The sequence below is a fragment of the Schistocerca serialis genome, chromosome 11 (genome assembly GCF_023864345.2).
Source record: "Schistocerca serialis cubense isolate TAMUIC-IGC-003099 chromosome 11, iqSchSeri2.2, whole genome shotgun sequence".
NCBI classification, from domain to species: domain Eukaryota; kingdom Metazoa; phylum Arthropoda; class Insecta; order Orthoptera; family Acrididae; genus Schistocerca; species Schistocerca serialis.
In genome coordinates this window covers 73976023-73999584 of record NC_064648.1, presented here as the reverse complement: position 1 = coordinate 73999584, position 23562 = coordinate 73976023, and the positions used below count along the sequence as shown (strand labels likewise).

The window sequence follows — 23562 nt, the reverse complement described above, 5'->3', positions numbered from 1 at the left end:
CTGATCATTCTTCATGGCAGGGTGATATGGTCATATGGCAGGAAGCCTTAATGTCTCATTGGTTTTATAATTGTACGAAACGAGTCACCACTTCAGCCATACAAACGAAGAAGGTTCTGAACTGGAAAACTTCTCTCTTTTTGTGAGTTCTTCCTTATTTTATATTTTCTATTGCAAGACACAGCTATTTCAGAATTGAATGACGTACCTTAATTACAAAATGTAGTTATCTGTTCCTTCTTCACAGCAGGGTGATATGGTCATATGGCAGGAAGGCTTAATGTCTCATTGAATTTATTATCGTAATAAACGAGACACCTCTTCAGCCATACAAACGATGAAGGTTCTAAACTGCAAACTTTCTCTCTCTCTGGAAGTCCTACCTCGTTTTATATTTTTTATTGCAAGGCACAGCTGTCTCAGATATGAATGACCTACCTTTATTACAAAATGTACTAATCTGTTCGTTCTTCACAGCAGGGTGATATGGTCATATCGGTGGAAGGCTTAATGTCTCGTTTAATTTATTATTGTATGAAACGAGACACCTCATCAGCCATACAAACGATGAAGGTTCTGAACTGCAAAACTTCTCTCTTTTTGTAAGTACTTCCTCGTTTTATATTTTTTATTGTGAGACACAGCTATTTCAGATATGAATGACGTACCTTAATTACAAAATGTACTAATCTGTTCCTTCTTCACAGTAGGGTGATATGGCCATGTGGCAGGAAGGCTTAATGCCTCATTGAGCTTATTATACGACAAAACGAGACACCTCTTCTGCCATACAAACGATGAAGTTTCTGAACTGCAAAACATCTCTATTAGTAAGTCCTTCCGCGTGTTTTATATTTTATTGTAAGATACAGGTATTTCAGATATGAATGACCTACCTTAATTACAAAATGTAGTAATCTGTTTGTTCTTCAGAGCAGGGATATAAGGTCATGTGGCAGGAAGCCTTAATGTCTCATTGGTTTTATAATTGTACGAAACGAGACACCACTTCAGCCATACAAACGAAGAAGGTTCTGAACTGGAAAACTTCTCTCTTTTTGTGAGTTCTTCCACATTTTGTATTTTTTATTACAAGACACAACTATTTCTGAATAGAATGACCTACCTTAATTAGAAAATGTGCTAATCTGTTAGTTCTTCACAGCAGGCCGATATGGTCCTATGGCAGGAAGGCTTAATTAATTTTTGTATGAAACGAGACACCACTTCAGCTATACAAATGAAGAATGTTCTGAACTGCAAAACTTCTCCCTTTTTGTAAGTCCTCCCTCGTTTTAGATTTTTTATTGCAAGATACAACTATTTCATATATGAATGACCTACCCTAATTACAGAATGTAGTAAGCTGTTCCTTCTTCACATTAGGGTGATATGGTCATATGGCAGGAAGGCTTAATGTCTCATTGAGCTTATTATTGCACGAAATGAGACACCTCTTCAGGCATACGTACGATGAAGGTTCTGAACTGCAAAACTCCTCTCTTTTTGTAAGTCCTTCCTCGATTTATATTTTTTATTGCAAGACACATGTATTTCACATACGAATGATCTTTCTTAATTACAAATGTACGAATCTGTTCATTCTTCACAGCATGGTGATATGGTCATATGGCAGGAAGGCTTAATGTCTCATTGAATTTATTATTGTATGGAATGAGACACCACTTCAGCCATACGAATGATGAAGGTTCTGAACTCCAAACTTCTCTCTTTATGTAAGCCCTTCCTCCTCTTAAATTTTTTCTTTCAAGACAGCTATTTCAGATGTCAATGACCTACCTTAAATACAAAATGTACTAATCTGTTCGAACGTCACATCAAGGTGATATGGTCATATGTCATGAAGGCCGAATGTCTCATTGAATTTATTATTGTACGAAAAAATACACGCCTTCAGCCATACAAACGATGAAGCTTCTGAACTGAAAAATTGCTCTCTTTTTGTATGTCCTTCCTCGTTTTATAATTTTTATTGGAAGACACAGCTATTTCAGGTATGAAAGTCCTACCTTAATTACAAAATGTACTAATCTGTTAGTACTTCACAGCATGGTGTTATATTCATATGGCAGGAAGGCTTAATGTCTCCTTTAATTTATTATTGTACGAAACGAGACACCTCTTCAGCCATACAAAAGAAGAAGGTTCAGAACTACAAAGCTTTTGTAAGTCCTTCCTCATCTTATATTTTTTATACGAAGACACATTTATTTCAGATATGAATGACCTACCTTAATTACAAAATGTACTAATCTGTTCCTTCTTCATAGTAGGGTGATATGGTCATATGGCAGGGAGGCTTAATGTCTCACTGAGCTTATTATTGTACGAAACGACACACCTGTTCAGGCATATGAACGATGAAGGTTCTGAACTGCATAACTTCTCTCTTTTTGTAAGTCCTTCTGCAGTTTATTTTTTGTAAAGTAAGACACAGCTATTTCAGATATGAATGACCTACCTTAATTACAAAATGTACTAATCTGTTAGTACTTCACTGTAGGGTGATATGGTCATATGGCAGGAAGGCTTAATGTCTCATTGAATTTATTATTGTACGAAACGAGACACCTCTTCAGCCGTACAAACGATGAAGGTTCTGAAGTGCAAAACTTCTCACTTTTTGTAAGTCCTTCATTGTTTTATATTTTTTATTGCAAGGCACAACTATTACAGATATGAATGACCTACATTAATTACAAAATGTACTAATCTGTTCGTTCTTCACAGCAGGGTGATATGGTCATATGGCAGGAAGGCTTAATGTCTCATTGAATTTATTATTGTATGAAACGAGACACCTCTTCAGCTATACACATGATGAAGGTTCTGATCTGCAAAACTTCTCTCTTTTTGTAAGTCCTTCCTCGTTTTATATTTTTTATTGCAAGACACAGTTATTTCAGATATGAATGACTTACCTTAATTACAAAATGTACTAATCCGTTCATTCTTCACAGCAGTTTGATATGGTCATATGGCAGGAAGGCTCAATGTCTCATTGATTTTATTATTGTACGAAACGAGACACCTCTTCAGCCATACAAACGATGAAGTTTCTGAACTGCAAAACTTCTCTCTTTTTGTAAGTCCTTCCTCGTTTTATATTTTTTATTACAAGACACAACTGTTTCAGATATGAATGATCTACCTTAATTACAAAATGTACTAATCTGTTCGTTCTTCACAGCATTGTGATATGGTCATACGGCAGGAATGCTTAATGTCTCATTGAATTTATTATTGTACGTAACGAGACACCTTCTCAGCCATACAAACGATGATGATTGTTACTGATCGTCATTCTACCATATTTCTAACATTACTTTACGAAAATTTCTTAATACTGTTGTATATCAAGCTATTACATTATGAATGTATTATATACGTTTCCTAGTGGGCTAAGGCTTCCGCTTTGTTGTTTGTTAGTCATTTATGGATGAACAAAGGAGAAAATTCGAGGACAAATATTTCTGGCTGTGGGGATATTAGGCTGTATAATAATGATGTTTCATTTAAGGTTGTGTATAATAATTATGTATTATGGTGTTATTTATGGTTGTACAAAGCAGGGATCCCGCGGATAAATACGCTCTGATGATCTGTGCCAGAAGACGCTGATCCTGAGTGTCGTTGGTTCGATTCTGCGATGGAGCGTGCCACACCGTGTGGTAGCCTTTTGTTACGAACGCAGCGAGCGAATTCACAAGGAGAAAACCGTGCCGCCACTGCAGATTGTACCGGGCATGGGACTGATGGAAGAATACGCCACCTGGCGCTCTGCTGCAACACGAGCCGTCGCCGTATCTGTGGTTACTGGAATCTGCATGCTACCACCCTGTGCAGCTCTGCTGTTGCAAGGAATGGAGCGAGTCAGAACACATTGTATTACTCTGTTTGTTTAAAGGGTCTCGTGTCTCAATAAATGACTGATAGTGGAACCACCAATGTTTCACTTACACCTCACCCATTGAGTCAAGGAAAGATCCCATCCACCGCCCACAAACTGTTGATTTTCCTCCCGCCATCCCCGACAAAATAATGACCTGTGCTCTCCTCTGTCACTGATGCTCAATATCTAGTGTCACAAAATCCTGACACACTACAGTAGTAAGGTTACGTTGTTTAGCAGATATGAGCAGCCAACCATAATAAAAGATGATAAAAGTACACTACATGTATGAATATAGTAGTTGTCACATGTTCATTATAACTGCTTATGTGTCGTGAAGAAAAAAAGAATGGAAGGAAGCATAGGCAGAGAAGGCAGAGTATGTGTGTGGTAGAAACCTTTGTCTGAAGAAATCAACGTTTCATCTGAGCAGAGAACTGCAAATACCGCAGTCAGCTGTCTGGTACATTCTACAAGAAAGTCTGTGTGTAAAGGGGCAGTAGAAAATGATCCACCACAAACAGCACTTGTGACAGCCATCTGGCAGTAGAACGGATGGAATTGAGAGGAACTGAGAGAATTAGCATACACATTATCTGCACTCAGAAAGAGAGTGCAGTTCTAGACTCCTATGAATTGTGCATGCACAAATTTGGACATGTACATTAGATGGCCACTACTTGCACATACTCAGAAGGGAGTACTCTGAATATTAGTATGATTTCTGTTTGTTGTTGTTTATGGTCTGCTGTTGTTGACATATGTGGCCAGCAGCTATGGTGCATTTAAAATTAGTTGCGACTTTAGACGTTTGGCTGACAGGAGGGGAACGTGACATCCTTACCAAGTGCTGGGGTAACACCAGTGGCGAGCTGGCTTTACCTACCACACTGTTCTGTAGTCGTGAGGTTCTGTGGTGTTTGCACTGCATTAATAAAAACAATACAGTATATCTGAAAACAAGATTTTAAGCAAAAGTATCACCCAATAACACGTTCACTGGCTGGGAAGATAACGTTCTGCTGCAAAACATTCTTCGGAATTCGACAACAGTAATGGACAAAACACCACACTCCTCTGCTGAGATGCATAAAGCTCCAACAATGCAGGGGAGACAAGTGGATATTTTGCTCTGGGTTCAAACAGCTGTTCCTTAAGATAAAGCTGAACCTAGCATGTATAAGGTGAAGTTAGAGTAAATTGTAATGCTGTACAAGCCAAAATCTCGCACTACCAGGTCGACGAACTGGCTAATGGTAAAGGGAGTAGTTTAATCAGACTTCCTCCTTATCATGCACATTTAAATCCGACAGAGAACATGGGTTTAAGTGAAAAGTAATGCGACAAAAAACAACAAGAAGTTTATGTTCACTGAGGTTGAAATACTGACGAAAGAACCCACTTCAAGTGGTACGTGGCAGGATTAGGCTTGAGGTGAGCCATAATAAGAAGATAGTTGAGGAGACGTTGATTCATGAAGAACTGTGATAAGTTTTGAAAAATGTGTCTTCTCTTGTTGCCATATTAAAATATGCTTCTTTTGCCAAAACACAGCAGAGTTTAGAAATATTCATCTCATTAACATTCTAATATATACCAGTAACAGCGTCACAAAAAAGCCCTTTGCTTGCAAAAATGGACGTAGGAGATTTTTTATCTTGTGTATATAGTTGAGAATATGTCGAATACAAGTTTCCGATCTTCAAAACCCTCAGGACAACCTTTTCTGCCAGAAAAAGCACGAAATTTTGCCACTTTTCCAGATTTTCTCCAATTAATCGAAAATTATACATCCTACTAAAAATTTATCATTACAAAAATGAAAGCGCGTTCAATTATTCTTTGAATGACTGTTAAATGTCAAAATCTGTGCAGCCGTTTGGCCACAGTCAATTGTCAAATTTCGGTCATTTCTTCCCAACTTGGTTCGAAAGCCGGCTCCAACGCCTTAGCTTAGAAAGAGCCCCTCAAAATTTAAAATATCAAGTTATTAAAGTTGTAGAGTATGAAACTTCATGTTACAAAAGCATCAAGTTTCTCAGTTTTCGACAATAATCATCTTGGAGTTCAAACGGAACAACAGCATCTATTTTATAAGGGTTAAGTGTGCATGGGACTTTAATTTGCTAGCAGTGTGTAGTCATTCGAGTCAGGTATCTTTTAATTCAAGTTTCATCACTTTATAAACAATATTTCGCTTTGCGTAGGGAAGTCTGCTAAGGTTCTCCCAATGGGCATCAATTTCCTAACCACAACAAAAGCAATGTTTATTAAAATCAAATACCTTCTCGTATGATTGAAAATTTGAAGCCCACTGAAGTTGAAGTGCACAGTTCTTGTCGGAAGAGGCACAAGAATGCTAACATGATTAGATCGTCTTTGACAATATAAATAAACAAAAGGCCCTGCAAATTTACTCCCAAGAGATGCTCATATTGGAAGACTGAATGGATGCTGCTGAATTCAACAAATTTACATCTGAAGGCTACTTCACCATTAGGTGAAGTGTTAAATTTTAGTGTGGATTATGGTCTTATACGACGATAGAGCAAACTTTAATGAGGTCAATGAAAGCGAAAAGTGGCTCAATTCACGGATGGGGGTTTTCAGATTCTTCGCTCTTAAAGTGGACTTCAGGGATGGAAACCTTACAGGAGATTTGTAAAAAAATTAAAAATTCTCTGGTATATAAGAAGGAACAAGCGAGCAACATGCAGATTCAAGAGCCTCATGCACAGATGGAAATGTAGCAGACAATGACAATCTGAATAATTGGTTGTTAAAACATCCATCTTTTCCCAAATATAATGTGATTATGTCAATAAACAGTGGAGTAATTGGTGATGAATGGGTGAACTTTCATGAGTTATTAGTAGAGGAAATCAAACGGATCACCGGAATGAAAAGAGAGAACTTGAAGAACATCTCATTTCAACACAACACCAAGGTGCCTTACTACACTTGCATCCTGCACTACGGCACTCAAGATAGGGAAGAGGAGGATTTATACCATAAACTCATTAACATTGTTTTACAGACTATGTGTTACCAAGCCATCTGATAAAGATGTGAAGTTCTGTTCCTCATTTGAACTTTCCCCATCCCCCATGTCGTCGTTCACAGAAGATGGTCTCAATAAGGGTACCAAACCATATCGCTATGATGCATTCACACCTCTCCAACAGATGAAGTACCCAAAATAAAAAGCCTTGTTGTGAATGAAGGTCACCTGCTCCATAAGGTTGCTTGGCACATCAAAGAAAAGTTTGGAATCATCTGTATGAAATATTTTGAGGACAGAGATATTAAAATGGAACAGGCAGAAGAAGTTGCAGATTCATTAATTGTCAAAACGGCTATTTCCCAAGTTGCTGAGTCTGACAATGTGGCAGTCGTGAGCGAGTACAGTCACTTGATTGTTCTCCTAATGGGTCGACAAAACAACTACAACAACTTGTGGTTCCATAAACAGGGAAGAAGGAAAGTAAGCTGGAGTGTGGTAATTCTTTCACTTTGTATCCTGAATCTGCTTTTTCAGTTATGCCTTACAAGACGCGCTACCACATCTTCTACTTTTTTTGGCGAATGAAACAGGAAATTAATAAGCCTTGTGGAGCAACAGCCACACATCAAAGTGCAAGGTGCTGAATTCATTAACACCTTAGTCCCTCGAGAAGTTATAGCACAGGTAGGAGAACAGCTGACATTTGCACTGTTATGGAATTCCAACTGTGTAACTCTCTACGAGCTTTTCGTAGTCTTCCAGAAAAAATCTCCCAAACTTTAAAGGCTACTGGCAGCATTGGACACAGCAAGGCGCCACTCATTGCGATCCTACCATCAGGTGCAATCTTGGCTGGGGAAGAAAACTGATCCATGCCAGCTGGGCTGGAAGGAAAACTTATCAGGCTTGTTTCCCATGGTGATGAGGAAAGATGTGGCAGCACTCACGGTACTGAAGATGGTTTCCTGCACTTGCAAAACAGGATGCACAGCAATACGTGGATGTCGCAAATGTGGACAGAACTACTCCTCGACATGCAAATACTGTTGTGGCTTATCTTGCATGAATGCCCCAAAAATTGTGTTCAACAAGGGTGAGGAAGGGATCGAAGATAACTTACAGAACACTTAAGTGGTGAAGGTGACATAATGGATCCTGAAGATCGGACACTGGACCAGTAACTGCCGCAGTCTGGGAGACTCGATAGAATTGAGATATGTCACAATGTGAATCACTGTTATTTAAATTCTGCTTTCTTAAATATTCTCATACCCTTTTATTTGTTCATTTGCACACACTTGTTTATTACTCGTACATAAACACATACTGGCCATTACTACGTACTTGGTTTTCATTTTAGCAACCCACTGCCACCAATAAAGTGATGGATAAAAATGAATAAAAATACACACGAATGAAGAAACATGAAAAGATGTACATAGAAACATATATGTGCTCATTAGAGAGCCGTCTTCCCACTGGAAATTCATTTCATTGAATAACTTTGCTTGAAAAAAAAAAAGAGACCTTTGGTTTCAATAGTATGAACACTTTATAGTGACTAAAACTGCAAAACTAGATGCTTTCGTAACATGAAATTTCATGCTCTACAACTTTGATGACGTTTACCATTTGGAGTAGGCGTTTTTGAGTTACAGGAGCTGAAGATGACTTTTTAGACCAGTTGCTAAAAATGAACGGAATTTGACAACTTACTGCAGCCAGATGGGTACATCGACATTGGCATTTACATAATCATTCGATGTAAAATTTAATACTCCTTCATTCTGGTAATGGTTAAATTCTGAGTAGGATGCATAGTGACCGAGTAATAGGTGAAAATCCGAGAAATGTAGCAGAAGTTTGTGGTTTTCTGTCCACAGAAGTTGTCCTGAGGGTTTTGGAGGTCGAAAACATGGATTCTACATGCTCTCAACTATATGCACAAAATGAAAATTGTATCTCAGCTTTTGCAAGTAAAAGCACCCCGTTACTGGACTAATACAATTGAAATTGCGGCAGAATAATGACATAGTGGATTATTAAACTAACAACTAAGTGCAAGTCAGGTCAATAGTTTGTGGAACAGCCGAGTCTCAGTATAGAGATAAACTTGTAACTTCTTTGCTTGTACTGTTACAAAACCTACAGCAGTTCTCGTTTCACAAGTTATCTATGGTTCTCTATAATTACATTATTTCATTGAAAAAGCCTGGAGTCCCTCAAATGTCGAGGCAGAAATGGAAGTTTCACATATTAATCATATGCCAAAACGCTCTCGTGCTATCATTTGCAGAAATCTTGTTTCGGTATCACAGACCATTTATGAGGTACGAGGAAATTTTGAATATGTCGTTCTAGTTGCTCACTGACACACGAGTTCGTGATGGAGAGATTTAAATACATTTTATTTTCTCGAGATTGGAAACAGACAGCGATATACTTCCAAGTTTAAAGAATGATTCAATATATTATCTACATTTAATACACAATAACATGTAATCTGACATGAACCAAACACGGATTCATAGCAGTACCTACTTTTCACTGCAGACTACGAATTTCTTGCATAGTTTACCTACTAGCGAAACATCACAATAATATGACCATTAACGAAATGCTAGGTCGTTCATCATGAAGCTGGCGAATTAAGCTATAAGATGCGCGAAAATGACAGTTTATTACCGAATAGATTCTATAAAATCGTTTCAGAAAGATGGCAGATTGGCTGGCTTGAGCGGCAGTTAAGCGAGCCTGAATGGTTCTGCGCCAAGTAGGTCTGTACTGGCATTACACTGTGGTCACCTGCTCACCCGCCCAGCACACACTGGTAAACTGCACTTCCCTCCACTCGTCCCATGCTGAACTGTTGAGAGTCGCAACTTATTGTAAACGCACTTCAGCTTCAAGTTTCCATAGTGTAAATTTACCACAGTTTTCAGCGATTGAATTTTCATAAATATAATAACTAAACAGAATCGATATTTTGCCTACAAACGTTCTTTTACACAAATTGTTACTGGAAATCAGTCTTTGTACTGATTGTTTCGTATCCTACAAATAGAAAGAAATAGACAAGCATTTAGCGGTCTAAATTATGTGTTTGGTGAGGAAACGTGTCTGTATACAGTCATCGGCACATCGGCAAACGTTTAGTTCTGAGTAATTAAGTATATAACATTACATGTGCACTTTCGTTTTCTATATGTAGTGCCATAATTGCTGGAAGGTCACATTTGATTTGATTTCATCTTTTGCTATATTTCAACATGCCAGGAAGAAGAAACTGGCAAGAGTAGGTGAGAGTGCTCGATTACAAAATGAGTAAAAAATGATTTAATGGTCTCTTCTGACTAGATGAAAGTGTCTAACATCACGGTATCAGTTGAGTGAATTACTTCTTGTATCATCGATAGCCGCTTGTCGAAATAAGCCGCCCCATTCCCACAAAGTTCCAGAATTCCTGCAGATCTGTGTCAGTTCCTTCAGCAATAGGGAATACATGCCATCAACGTCCACCCTTTTTCCCAGCTTGGTTTGATCCCCACAATATCTGCCTTGTGGTCATCATTATACTGCCCTAACCCTATGAGTGAAAAATACTGCCCGTCCAGTAGACCCAAAAACAACTGCATCCTCCAAGTGCATAATGATGTAACAACGCAGTTCATACAAACATATTCTTGTGATTCCATATGTCATAGCTTGAAACAAACAGTTAAGCCGATAATTCAGAACAGAAATAATATAGTTCGATTATAGTTACATTAGAGAACAAAAATTTCTTAATAAATAATAATAACAAGAAATAGAAGAAATTACTTAATAAATAGAAACTTCTAGTTCTCAGACATTTTTAATTTGAATGAAAACCTTTACAAGAAATCAGACAGCCCACTTCAAGATTTGCACATAATTACCATCTAGTGTGAACGCCAGGACTTACACCAGGACTACTCTGTCTGCATGATGTAATCAAGTGACATTAACCAGCAGTTCCAAACATGTAAGCTTGGGGCCTAGGACTACATCTTAGGTACATCATCTAATACAGGCTGAAAACCATACCAGCTACAAGCGACGACTTCAAGTGACAACAAGTGGAAGACAGTTTTTGACAATGTTTATTTTCAGTGATGAAGCCAAGTTTTGTGTGTCTCAAAAGGTGAATCATACACACGAGATTACAGAAAAAATTCGTGGTCCACCTAACATTAACGTCTTTTGTACCACGTCCTCTTCAAAAGTTTACAGACTACTTTTCTTCCTGGAGAAAACCGTGCCTGATTTCGTGTACCTACACACACTGCATCTGTGGCTTATGCCAGAATTACAGCAAGAAAGTGAAGGGTTCATTTTACAACTACAAAATGCTCCACCTTGCTCTCTTTCAGACATTTATGATTATCTCAAGGCCAAACTGCCTCAGTGTCGAAATGCACATGGTTCCCATTGTGACCCTCTTCTCCAGTGGCCCTCCACAGTCACCTGTCTTAGCTTCATATGATTTCTTCTTATGGGGTTAAGTCAAAGATCACCATGTTCCTGCTTCCATTGCCACTTAATTTGGAAGAGTTGAAAGGAAGGACTAATATGGTCGCTGACAATGTAATTGGTAATATAGATAGAAACTGCCTTGGACAGATTTAAAAGCACAGAGAACATAACGTTATGGCATAAAACAGAAAATTCAGTTTCCAGTTCTTCAGAAGGATGAGAAACGCACTGAACTCTTCCTGGGACTGACATGAAAGAACGCAAAAAAACTGATTTTAAAAATGGATTGGGCTTGTATGCCACACAGTGATAAAAATTTCTCTGTATTCCTATCTGATAGTAAATACATAGCAGATGATATGTGTATCTGACACTGAAAAATTTCACACGAGTATTAGTCATGAGCAGCATGACACCAGTAAATGATGTACTCTAGAACTAGACAACCTTAGGGTTCTGCTAATTATTTTGAGCAGCTTGAGCTAATAAGAAGAGACTAACACATTTTTATTCTTTCATTTTTCTACAGTGCGTTTGTGGAGAAAGACGTGTTGCCCTTAGTGGCATGTGGCAGAGACCAAGTGAACTAGTTGTGACATGTTTATCACAAGCAGCCAGAGATGCTAAACAGCACTATGAATTTTGAGTCAAAAGGTTCCAACATGTCCTTCACTCTTTATGTAAATGTAAACAGTGGTATAAATGAGCACTCTTGCTATACATTATGAATTTTAACAACTGACAAGCATCAAAATAGTGCTGTGTAGACAAGTTTCGCAAAGTGCATTCTAGCTGTGTATGTTTTTACTTGCGACAATTCTATTTGTAATTAACTTTTTGTCAAACCTGTGTGGAATGTGCAATCCGATCTCCACTCAAATGTGCACATCACATGAGTGATGAATGCACAATGGAACATGATGTAGACTTGAACAAGTTTTTAAAGATCTGAAGGTGACGATCTTAGCTGTTGAAACCAGTCAATAAGAAACTGTTTAGATCGAAATCTTGCCTATAGACTATTTCTTTGAAGTACATAGAGATCGCTGATTCTCATTTCTCATTATAAAAAAATTCAGAGAAGTTATATGCCAGTTTAAGCTTAGGGAACTGATGTATAATGAGCAGGCTGGTGGAAATATGGGATGAAATATCACAAAGGTGAACAAACAAAACAAAAATTTTGTACAGCTGCTTGATATGTATTTATGTAGAAATCTATAACTGGCTGTAGTACCTTTCCAGTATAAGGAAACTTTTGAAAGTGGAGTCTTTTTAATTGACATTAGCAAATTAGAATAAAAAGTGATTGACGAACTTTTGTCATAGCCTTTCTTCTACCAGTATGAAGCTTACAGTAGATGCTCAAGTTAACAAAACACACAGACTTGGAGAGGAACAAAGCACAAACTGAATGTGACTTTACCTTCTGGATTCTTTTCTCGACTTTATTTCTAAACTAATTTTTAGTAAAAATGTGAAAATAAGCAGTTAAATATTCATCTAATGCACTTCGCACATTTCTTTAACACAATTACTTTCTTACAACATTATAATGTTATTAACAAAAGGTTTACATGAAGTAATTGTATTTTAAATGCTATTAATCGCTTCCTGAAGCAAAATTAAATCAATCCAAGAATAACAATAATTACCAACTGATGAAACTGTTTCTGTTATGCCACTTGCTGTGGCATCACTTTGGTTGCAAGTCACTCCTGCACCCCACATCGGTTAAATAAAAGCAAATATTGAAGTTACTCTATAACGAATTTGGAATTATGCTTCGTGCAAGTGCACTTAAAGACACTCTAATACAATTCATTTGCATTGTTAAAAACTACACTTAATCTCTGTAATCTCGTTCATTTCCTATATTAAAGAGTATACTTAATCTGTCACCAGAAACCTCCTTACTTTCTTCCTCAAATCCACTAGGTCAGTGTCTAACGCTTTGTACTCTGTAATGGAGACATAGGGCATCTGTGTACACTCATATTTAAATCGCCACCACCTGGTGGCGAGCGTGCCACAGGGAATTGCACAAGCCTCTTTGTGGAAACAATAAGGTCACTGACCAACAATTAGGATATACATTAAAACAAGAAGTGCACTTTCATGCAAGCATATTTACATACCCATTACAAACCAAAACTTTTAATTGTTTGATATTTTTTGAATCTCTTCAGGGTGGTCTGTTTCCACTATCATTTTACTCGAATCATTTACAAATGAATCACTGTCATTATAAAGACTATTGTCATGGAAATCGTTGTTGTTCTAGTTTTCACTTTAATTCTGTACAAGCTCTACATTATCTACCTCAGAAAGGAATGTATATGAAGAATTAGCCATTTCACACCAACTTACTTGAACTTTGTAATTACAACTTTTCTCTCAACATTATGGCTATAGTTCGACACTGAGTTAACACAGACTTCCCTAAATGGGAAGCAGTCAGGTTAGAGAATGGGGCATGTAAGAGCTATGAAAAGCAATATTTGGAATATCGATCGCCACTGGCCATTGGAGTGTGAAGGATTGAGAGCATTGAAGCTGCCAGCCCTAAAATCCGAATATACTGCCAATACTGTATTTAGTTTCACCATTTGTAGAAATGAGTGAGCTAATGTGAAACTACAAATCACCTTCCATTAACTATCCAATAATATTTGCTTACTCAGACAGAAATCTTAACTGTGCATCATATAATGGGACAGCATAAACAATATAAATTAACAATGATGTGCCAACAACTGCAGTGGCCAAACGTTTCATTGCTAGCAACCCTAAATGTAGAAATTAAATATAATGTTCCTGTTAATATACACATCATATAGTCACAGTCAGGGCACATGCTGCTTGGAATAAAAACATGCATGATGTTGTCAAAGTTACTTGGTGCTTACCAATAATGAAATAATGCTCCACATCTTTTTCTTTTTTTGGCTTAAGTACGGTAACATTATTATTGTGATCAGACTTTCACAACTGTCTCTCTGCATTTCAAAGACTATATATAGGATATTTTTCAACATACACACAAAATTAACTAATAATTTTTTTAGTAGGCTATAATATAACTTATTTACAACCATACAGTTGCAACATAATTTTCAGAAATAAGCCTGTATGGGTGCCAGTTGGACTGGCAGGCACACCACTTCCAGTGGCTGTAGCACAACAAACAGTACTAAAACCGACACTTTTTGTTGAGATCTTTGATATAGTCTAAAACTGAATCTGCATATTATCCTAATACACAGGTATAAATATCAAAGCTACCAAAACTGCATACTAGCTTCAGAAGCACTGAAACCATAATGGCAATTGCTCGATTTACTTCTAACACTAATTAGTGTGGGTGAATGACAGTGGTGCCAAATAATTAAAACGACATTATCTTTTATGACATAACTAAAAGTGGCTTCAATTGAGTGATGCCACAGTAATCGGGGTGCTGCAATTTCTGCATAGTTACACAGTTTTCTGTATGGCGTCTGTGACAACTGAAGTTATTGAGGCAGGTATTATGTAGTAGTATACAGCGTGGCATTCGAATAATGAATTATACATGAAAGAAAATGCAAAGGATATCAAAACGGATTTCAGGCAGGAATAAAAAGGAAATCACACATTCACCTTTAAAAGAATTATCATTCAAACCTGAAAATTGTTTTATAAATAATTTCTGAATTACAAAAACAAATTTAGAGTACTTCTTGAATCATGTATCAAGCTCCATTTAAAGATGAGGAACACAAATTTTGGACGCAAACCCAGTTTGCCTGAAACTGCAGGTGATAGATACTGGCATGTAAGCGTTATAGTGCCTCTACAGTATCCTCAAAAATACATTTTTGGGATGCTTACATGAGATGCTGGACGATGTTTACAGATGTAGCAATCATAATAAAATTTCTATCTGTGTACCACTTTCGAATAACAAGAACAAATGTTGCATAGTTGTAGAACTGCGTATCAGACACCATTTAAAAATCCGATACTCATATTAAAGATGCATTATAAGTTCGAGTGAAACTGCAAATGACACTTCGATATTTGACATGTGGCATTTACCTGTCATCTATCCGCTATTTATATCATGTCCCCAAATACAAATTTTTAAATTATTGCATGTTCTGTTCCATGTTGTGTACTATGACCAGAAGGTACAATTGACAGCTAATATTTTTTCATCGTTGCACCCAATGGCAGTTAAAAATGACAAAACAATAATGTTACTCTATAATAAATTTTGTAGATATGCTTTGTTCAAGTGCACTATAATATAATTGAACATTGAATATCTATGTTCCTGTATTAAAAGCTAGAGTCAAGTTGAAAGTATATTGCCAACAGTAACCTTATTTACTCCCTTTCTGAAATTCACTGGATAGATGCTCAAATGTATGTCGCCAGTACTATGATCTGAATACATTTGCCAATATTGTGTTGACGTTCAACATTTGTAGAATTCAGTGAGCTGCAGTGAAACTACAAATCCCCTTCCACTAATTACACAATGACACATGATTACACACAACCAGAACCTACCCATGTGCATGATATCACAGATATGATACATTTCCACCACATAGATTAACCATTTTTGCTCATATCTGCAATCTCAAAAAACTTTAGCTATGAACAACTTCGAAAGTAGGAAGTTGATATATGGTCCTACTGAAATAATTTAACTAAAAACATACATCTCATGTTGTAAGAATTGCTTGGTACTCACCTCGTACACAACCTACAGAATGATACCACACTTTATATCTTCCTGTTATCTCACTGGCTAAGCAGAGTAATAACAGTATTTCTACCCAACTTTGTCAGATTTTCACAACATATTTTAAAGAAAATACAGATTCTTTTTCTAAAAAAAAAATAATCAAACACCATCCAAACAGGCGTTGAAGGTTCAATAGTACTGACTGGCCACCATGTCATTCTCAATCTTTAGGCATCATCAGATGGGGATATGGAGGAGCACATGGTGAGTACACCACTCTCCCAGCCATTGTCAATTTCCGTGAGCAGCTTTTGCAAACACATAAAATAAAATAACAGGTTTCTAGAGTACAATTTTTTTTCCTGTAGTGCCAAACATTTTCAGCAAACAATCTTTTTAGGTGCCAGATAAATCTGTACACAAGCCACTCTTCGAAGATTTTAACGATTTGTTATGTTCATTGATTTAGACATAGTGATTAATTCTTATTTTGGCTTTTGGCACAAATAAATGACAACTGTAGACAATTTCCCGTGTACCTACATCAACATCTATACTCTGTAGGCCAGCCTGAAGTCAATGGTACAGGGTATGTCCAAATACCAGTTATTAGTGTCTCTTCCCATTTCATTCCCTTGGAACATGGGAAGCCTGACTGCTTGAACGCCTCTGCATGTGCTGTAATTAATCTAATCTTTCCCTCACTATACCTATGTGATTGATACATAAGGGGTTATAATATATTCGCATAGTCATCATTCAAAGTCGGTTTTCGATACTTTGTTAGTAATCTTTCTTCGGATAGTTTATGTCTGTCTTCAAATTCTGCAGTTCAGCTTCTTCAGCATCTCTGTGACATTTTCACAAAGCTCAGACAAACCTGTGTCCATTTGTGCTGCCCTTCCCTGTATACTTTCAATATCCCCTGTTAGCCCTTTCTGGGACAGGTGACACACACTTGAACAATATGCTAGAACCATTCACATGACTGATTTGTAAGCAATTTCCTTTGTAGACTGATTGCACTTCCCCAGTATTTTACCAATAAACTGGAGTCTACCTTCTGCTTTTGCACCGACTGAGCCACCTCATATCCCTACAAAGGGTTATACCCAGGTATTTGTATAGCTCGCCTCATTGGTATTATAGTCATAGGATACTACACTTTTTCGTGTTGAAGTGCACAGTGTTATGTTTCTGATCATTTAAAGCAAATTGTCAGTTATTACATGCCTTTGAAATCTTATCACGATCTGGCTGAAAATTTACACAGCTTCTTTCAGACAGTACTTCATTATGGATGACTGCATCATCTGCAAAAAGTCTGAAGTTACTGTTAATATTGTATGCAAGGTCATTAATATATGCTGTGAACAGCAAGAGCCTAACACACTTCCCTGGGGCACATCTGAAGTTATTACTACATGTAACGACGACTCTACATCCAAAATAACATGCTGCATCCTCCCTACCAAAATTCCTCAATCCAGTCGCAAAGTTCAATTAATACTCTATATGAGTGTACTTTTGATAAGAAGCACAGGTGAGGTACTGAGTCAGATGCTTTTCGAAAATCAATTAATACTGCATCTACCTGACTGCCTTGATCCAAAGATTTTAGTATGTCATGTGAGAAAAGAATGAGTTGGGTTTCACATGACTGATATTTTCGGAATCCTTCCTGGCTGGCATGGAGGAGGTAATTCTGTTCGAGATACCTCATAATGTTTGGGCTCAGAGTATGTTCTAAGATCCTAAACCAAATGGATGTCAAGGAATCTGGATTATAACTTTGTGGATTACTTCTACTACCATCTTATAAATGGATGTGACCTGTGCTTTCTTCAAACTACTAGGCACCATGTTTTGTTTGAGGCATCTGTGACAGATTTTAGCTATAAGGGGGGCTAACTTAACGTAAATTCGGTGTGGAATCTGACAGGGATTCCATTGGGCCCTCGAGCTTTACTCAAGTATAACGATTTCAGTGGTTTATCAGCACCACTGACACTAGTACTTACATCCTCCATCTTTTCAGTGTTATGAGGACTAAATTGGGAAATTTCGCCTGGGTTTTTCTTTGAAATGGATAATCTGAAAACAGAGTTAAGCATTTCAGATTTTGCTTTGCTACACTCAGTTTCAGTTCCTGTTTCCTTCGCTAGGGACCGGACAGTAACTTTTGTGCCACTAACAGTCTTTACATACCACCAGAATTGCTTTGGGGTTTGTGAAATATCATTTGACAACAATGCCCGGCAATTCCTGCCCATCAGTACGTGAGGTCTGCCTGGTCTCGGTTTATCTATGTTTATTCCTTCATAGCTCCACGTCAGAGTCACAGCATCGATATTCGACGTGGGCAGCTGACAGAACATTTGACAATATTCTGCTGCGGCAGTCATTGAAAGCCTCACACATTGATCTCTTAACAGACAAATGCGTTTTATTCAGCAATTCTCTAGCTACAGCTCTATGCTTTGTTTTACATCTATGACACAGTAGTCTCTATTTTTTTAGCTGTTCCTTTACAGTAACTGTATACTGTAGAGATTGCCTCCCATTATGAACTGTTCTACTGGGTACATATCTGGGGACTAGTGCAGCAGGGGATACAACCCGTCGGCTTTGGACAACGACGTCACAAGTGGCCAATCGAGAAGCGATTCTTCTTAGTGGTGTAGCTCCCTTCAGTGGCTGATAAGTGTTTTTTGGCTTTTTAAAAAAAAATCTCACGAGATAGAATAAACAGATCCACTTTATTAAGCAATCAGTAAAAAAACGGAACTGAAACATAACAGCAAAAGCGAAAATGGTAAACTGCTCTATGGCGGCTTGTGACGTCCTTGTCCAAAGCCGACGGGTTGTATCCCCTGCTGCACTAGACCCCATATCTGTCCAGTGCATGCTCAACAATTCTTTTAAACTTGAGCCAGCATTCCTCTACATACTGCTGCCCTGTGCTTAAACTTTCAGTTCCTCATTGAGATACGACACTACTAATTTTTTTATCTACTTTACTGAATACACACACACACACACACACACACACACACACACACACACACACATATATATATATATATATATATATATATATATATATATATATATATGTGTGTGTGTGTGTGTGTGTTTGTTTCAGTTAGTCTTTGTACTCTGTTAGTCATTTGCTGCCACAACCATATCAAGTTCACTGATGTGGACATCCTCAAAGAGGTCAGGTCTATTTGTTGCCGTTAGAAACAATATATTTTCATCATGAGTGAGGTTCCTAACCGTCTGTTCTAGTTAGTTTTCAGAGAAGCCAACGGAACCGATGACCTCACTGTTTGGTCTTCTCCCCCAAATTAACCAACAAACGACTTTAATTTTTTTCCTAGCAGATATGCAGCTCTAATTCCAAGAATGTTGGAACGACCTCCGTAGTAGGTTCTTTCTTCCGCATTTATTGACTTTGACCACAGCAGCAGACGGCTGTAGAGTTTAGTAGTTCGTGTCATGCGTTTGTACGGTATTATGTTGCGTTTTCTGTGTAATATGTAAGTGATTTGATGGTGGAGACAGGAAATCAGGGAAAGACGCATATTGAGTGTGGTACTAACTCAGTACTTAATTATCATTACAGCTAACTGCCTCGAATGAAGTAGTTTGCCAATGCCTTGTAGTGATGCCATAGTAACTGTTCGTATAGTTATTACATCGGTTTAATTTCATTTATTGGGCACATTTGAATGATAAGTTTGTTCTACATTTAATTCTTGCATCATCTTTGGCGCCTCTGGTTATGGTTTGAGATAGCCTTAGAATTTCGTAAGTAATTATTTCAGGTTATGTGTATCAGAACCAAACACTTCTTATTTTCAGTGAGCTTATGTTTCCGCATTGCGAGCAGGAGGTGACTAGTGTTTAGACAAACATATTAGTGCACATTACGTACCTGTGCTGTTCGGCAATTACGAAAAATACCAGATCGACGTGTTGGTATGTAATATGCTTTCTGTTTTCGTTCTGTCCGATAAAATTGCTAAATGTTTCCCGTGATTTAGCAAAAGAACCGCCAGAAATTTTGATGTGTTGTCTGTAATTACCGGAAAAGTGTCTATATGTCGTGGTTAGAGAAAGTGCAGGTCAATGTGAAATACTTGGTGATTGACGAAAAAAGGCCCTCATGAAGTTCACACGCCCGCTGCACTCATATTGTTATATTTACTAGTGTTATGCATGCGAAGTTCGGTAACAATATTTGTAAAGGAAGGAATAGGGACAGTAAGAGTTAACTTTAATCTGTAGTTCGCCCGGGTTGTAGCGCAAACAGTTGTACTGCCGATACATAAGATTCGTTAGCACACGTTAATACAGAGTATCAGGGATTGGTTATGTTGGTATGAAAGAGAATGCTGTAGAGGGAATTCATTATGTTGCGTTTTCCATGGATTTTCAATGTGCCTATGTGCTCCATAGTTTAGCAAATAGTGTTAACTGCTGTTTGTAGTAATGTGCACGTTTCAATCTATGGAAGGATATGGGAAATGTAATTGACTCTGTAAGGCCTAATGGGTATGTGTAATTGCCATCGACAAAAGCATCCCAAAACCACAGAACATTGTCATGGGTACGCTTATGAGAAAGTAATTTCACCAAGTCTTGTTAGAGGAATTTAATCGTTGTTAAATCTTGACAGTGAAGAATCATTTATTTTTCCATGCAACGTTCAGGCAGCAGTGTGTGTTTTTTTAGTGACTGGGTAAAGATTGCAGCATTGCACTATATTAAGTTGATAATGTTGAATATAGATGACTGTATAAGGAAACAGTTGTTAAAAATACATACTAAACTGACTGAAAAAGAAGAAAGTTCTATCTGTATGGGTGGATTTTCATGTTCTGCTTTTCTGAATACCATGAGAAAATCTGGGTTTATAGATTGATTGAAAATGCAGCCGGTATGATTGAGAAATAATTCTTTTCTGTCCTTGCATACATTGCTAAGAACATAATTATAAACCTCTTACATTATTCTGTAATTTGCAGGATACATTGACAGGCTTAGATATAGCTCGAGACTCATTTTAACCTTTTATTCTTCATACGTAAAATTGTCTACAGTAAATAGATTTGTCTGGTAAACTCACTTTATCTTAGTTGCTTCACATGACACTTAGAAATTTATGTGGAAAAAGCAAGCTATGTCAGCTAATTGAGTTGTGTTTTCCATTAATGACAGTGAGGCTTCAGAAGAGTCCTTATAACCAGCAAGTTGTAAATTAGTTCTTTTTATCAGGTTCTTTGTTCCTCAGCCAGTTTTAAATTTTTAATATGCCTTGACTCGTTTGCTGCAGCCAGAAAATGCTGCCTGTGCACTATGTTGAATAGTAACAATTTAAACAATATCACTTTTGCTTTCTTGTTTTTCAGTGGATTAGGAGAGCACTCATGGACTCCAAGGGAACTAGTTGGCTGAAGAAAGAGAACAATGAAGTTTATGCTGAACCAGACTCCTTGGTAAATAGCTTCTTGTATTTTTTACCATTGTTTCATTACTTTCTTTGTGCAATGTGCTGTGTAAACAAGCAGATTACCTTACCTGTTCTTTGTCAGATGAAATATTTGGTACTGGCTGTTGGTTTTGATTTTTGACCAAATGAAGTTGTGACTCTTGGCTGTGCAACATATTTGCAATGGATTGGTATCTTGTAGTATATAATGCTGCTCTCCAATATTTAATTTGTTTTAAAATTTCTGTAGCTTATTGTTAGTGTGATGTTGGTGTGCCAGTAGTTAATGATCACAGTTTTGTTGCCTACTAGGAAATTGTCACATGTTCTTGAACTATTGTGGTGTTTGCAATCACTTGTTGCAAATTAATTTTCTACTTTGAGATTTAGTTTGGTGTGTTGTTACTGTCTAGATTTGTTCCTTTCTTAGAAAGTGGTATTATTAATGGATATGATAAAGTAATATATGAGTAGGACTTTACTTGCTAGAGTGCAGATGATTCAGGTGGTATTGTAGATCAGTTGTATGGCTTGCTGGATGAATTGATCAGATGCTCTGTTTGTGGTCAGTTTTTAAGTTGACCATAGTTGCTTTCTCAGACAAGAGGGGGATATATATATGTGTGGATTTATTGCAAAGACAATAGTTGGCAGTCAATTTGTCATGGTGCCTGATGGAGAACTCTAAACTCATGACCTACAATATTGTTTTCCTAGTGTATTATTTTTGCTATTGCTCATCTAATTGGTTTTATGCACTCAATGTTCTTGTTAGCAATATTACTGTTCTTGATCAGTTTTTGATTTGGGGGTAGGTATTCAGAATCTATTAAATATAGGGAAGTGGTTGGTGACAAAGAGCTGTTGTTGAAATCCTTTGAGGAGTTTAAATACTATTAAATGAATGAGCAGTTGGTAGTGTAATTTACAACCCTAAGAAGGAAATGGTGGTAATGCTGATACTAAAAGAGTAAAGGAGTGTTACAGTTTTAACTACAGAATGTTTGCAATTCTCTTTAACCAGTAGATTTTCACATTACCACTCTAAATATTTGGTAACACATAAATTACTTAAATGTTAGTATAATCACAGAGTTAAACTGTGTGGGCTCAAATATGACACATCTGTAACACACAACATATGCCTACGGATTTGGTGCTCAAAAGAAGTAATTATAGCAGAATGTCACTGTCAGCTTTTGGCAAATTAAAACATGCTTAAGCTACTGTTAGAGCTCACTTATTGATTCAGTATTTCTGAGATCAGCAGGATTTGAAGTTGCCAGTGTGTGGCTATCAACATTCTACGGATAATTCTCTCCTCATTGAACTTGTTTTGAAAATATATTGTTAATTTCTTTCTTCATCAAAGTGCTGTAATTAGTGTTTTTGTAGCTAGATCAAAACACTTGTGACCCTATAAAGATATCTTTTCTCTGAGTCATTCATCTTGAAAGTTTATCTAGAAGCAGTGAACACACAAATCTAAACCCATGCTAGACAATGTCACATTATGAAAGTAGCCTTGACAGGTTTTTGTTAGTGTCGACTGCCAAAGTCTGCGTCAAGTAGGACCTTCCTCCCCCTCCCCCACCCCAAAAGAAGAAAACCTTTGTGCTTCGAATTTCTCACTTACCTTTGTTTCTATGAACTTGGTGTGTGTAGTGTCTTGCTTATATTCAGGATGTTCATTCTTCTAGTGGTACTGTAGGTCTAGCATTGATCTCAAAATGTAAGCAGTTGGTAAAGGCAAGTCATCGCAGATTTAGCACACATGCCTTTGGTGTTCCAGTCTTCTTATCACTTCTTTTTGGAACAACTACAGAAGTGACGACTACAATGCACTTTCATATCATGTGTTACATCTGTATTGTAAATCTATCTGTTTTTCCATTAGCTCAAAGCTGTGTGAC

General features: G+C 37.3%; 2 protein-coding genes across 20 annotated transcripts in view; one reads left to right on the top strand and one right to left on the bottom strand.

Moving 5' to 3' along the window:
• The window catches only part of LOC126427267 (zinc finger protein 492-like), a 603844-nt gene that overhangs the window by 273478 nt on the left and 306804 nt on the right, over window positions 1-23562 (bottom strand). The window lies entirely within an intron of this gene.
• LOC126427269 (zinc finger protein 418-like) overlaps window positions 1-23562 on the top strand; it is a 540743-nt gene that overhangs the window by 412006 nt on the left and 105175 nt on the right. For 3 of the 19 annotated variants that reach the window (XM_050089533.1, XM_050089526.1, XM_050089537.1), the window contains exons 1-3: window positions 19635-19694; window positions 19781-19965; window positions 21570-21656. The exons of 5 other annotated variants lie outside the window; for them this stretch is intronic. In XM_050089533.1, coding sequence (XP_049945490.1) covers window positions 21588-21656 — 69 coding nt within the window. In that variant the 5' untranslated portion in view covers window positions 19635-19694; window positions 19781-19965; window positions 21570-21587. 11 more of the 19 variants (XM_050089535.1, XM_050089528.1, XM_050089539.1 and 8 more) reach the window with 7 other exon arrangements.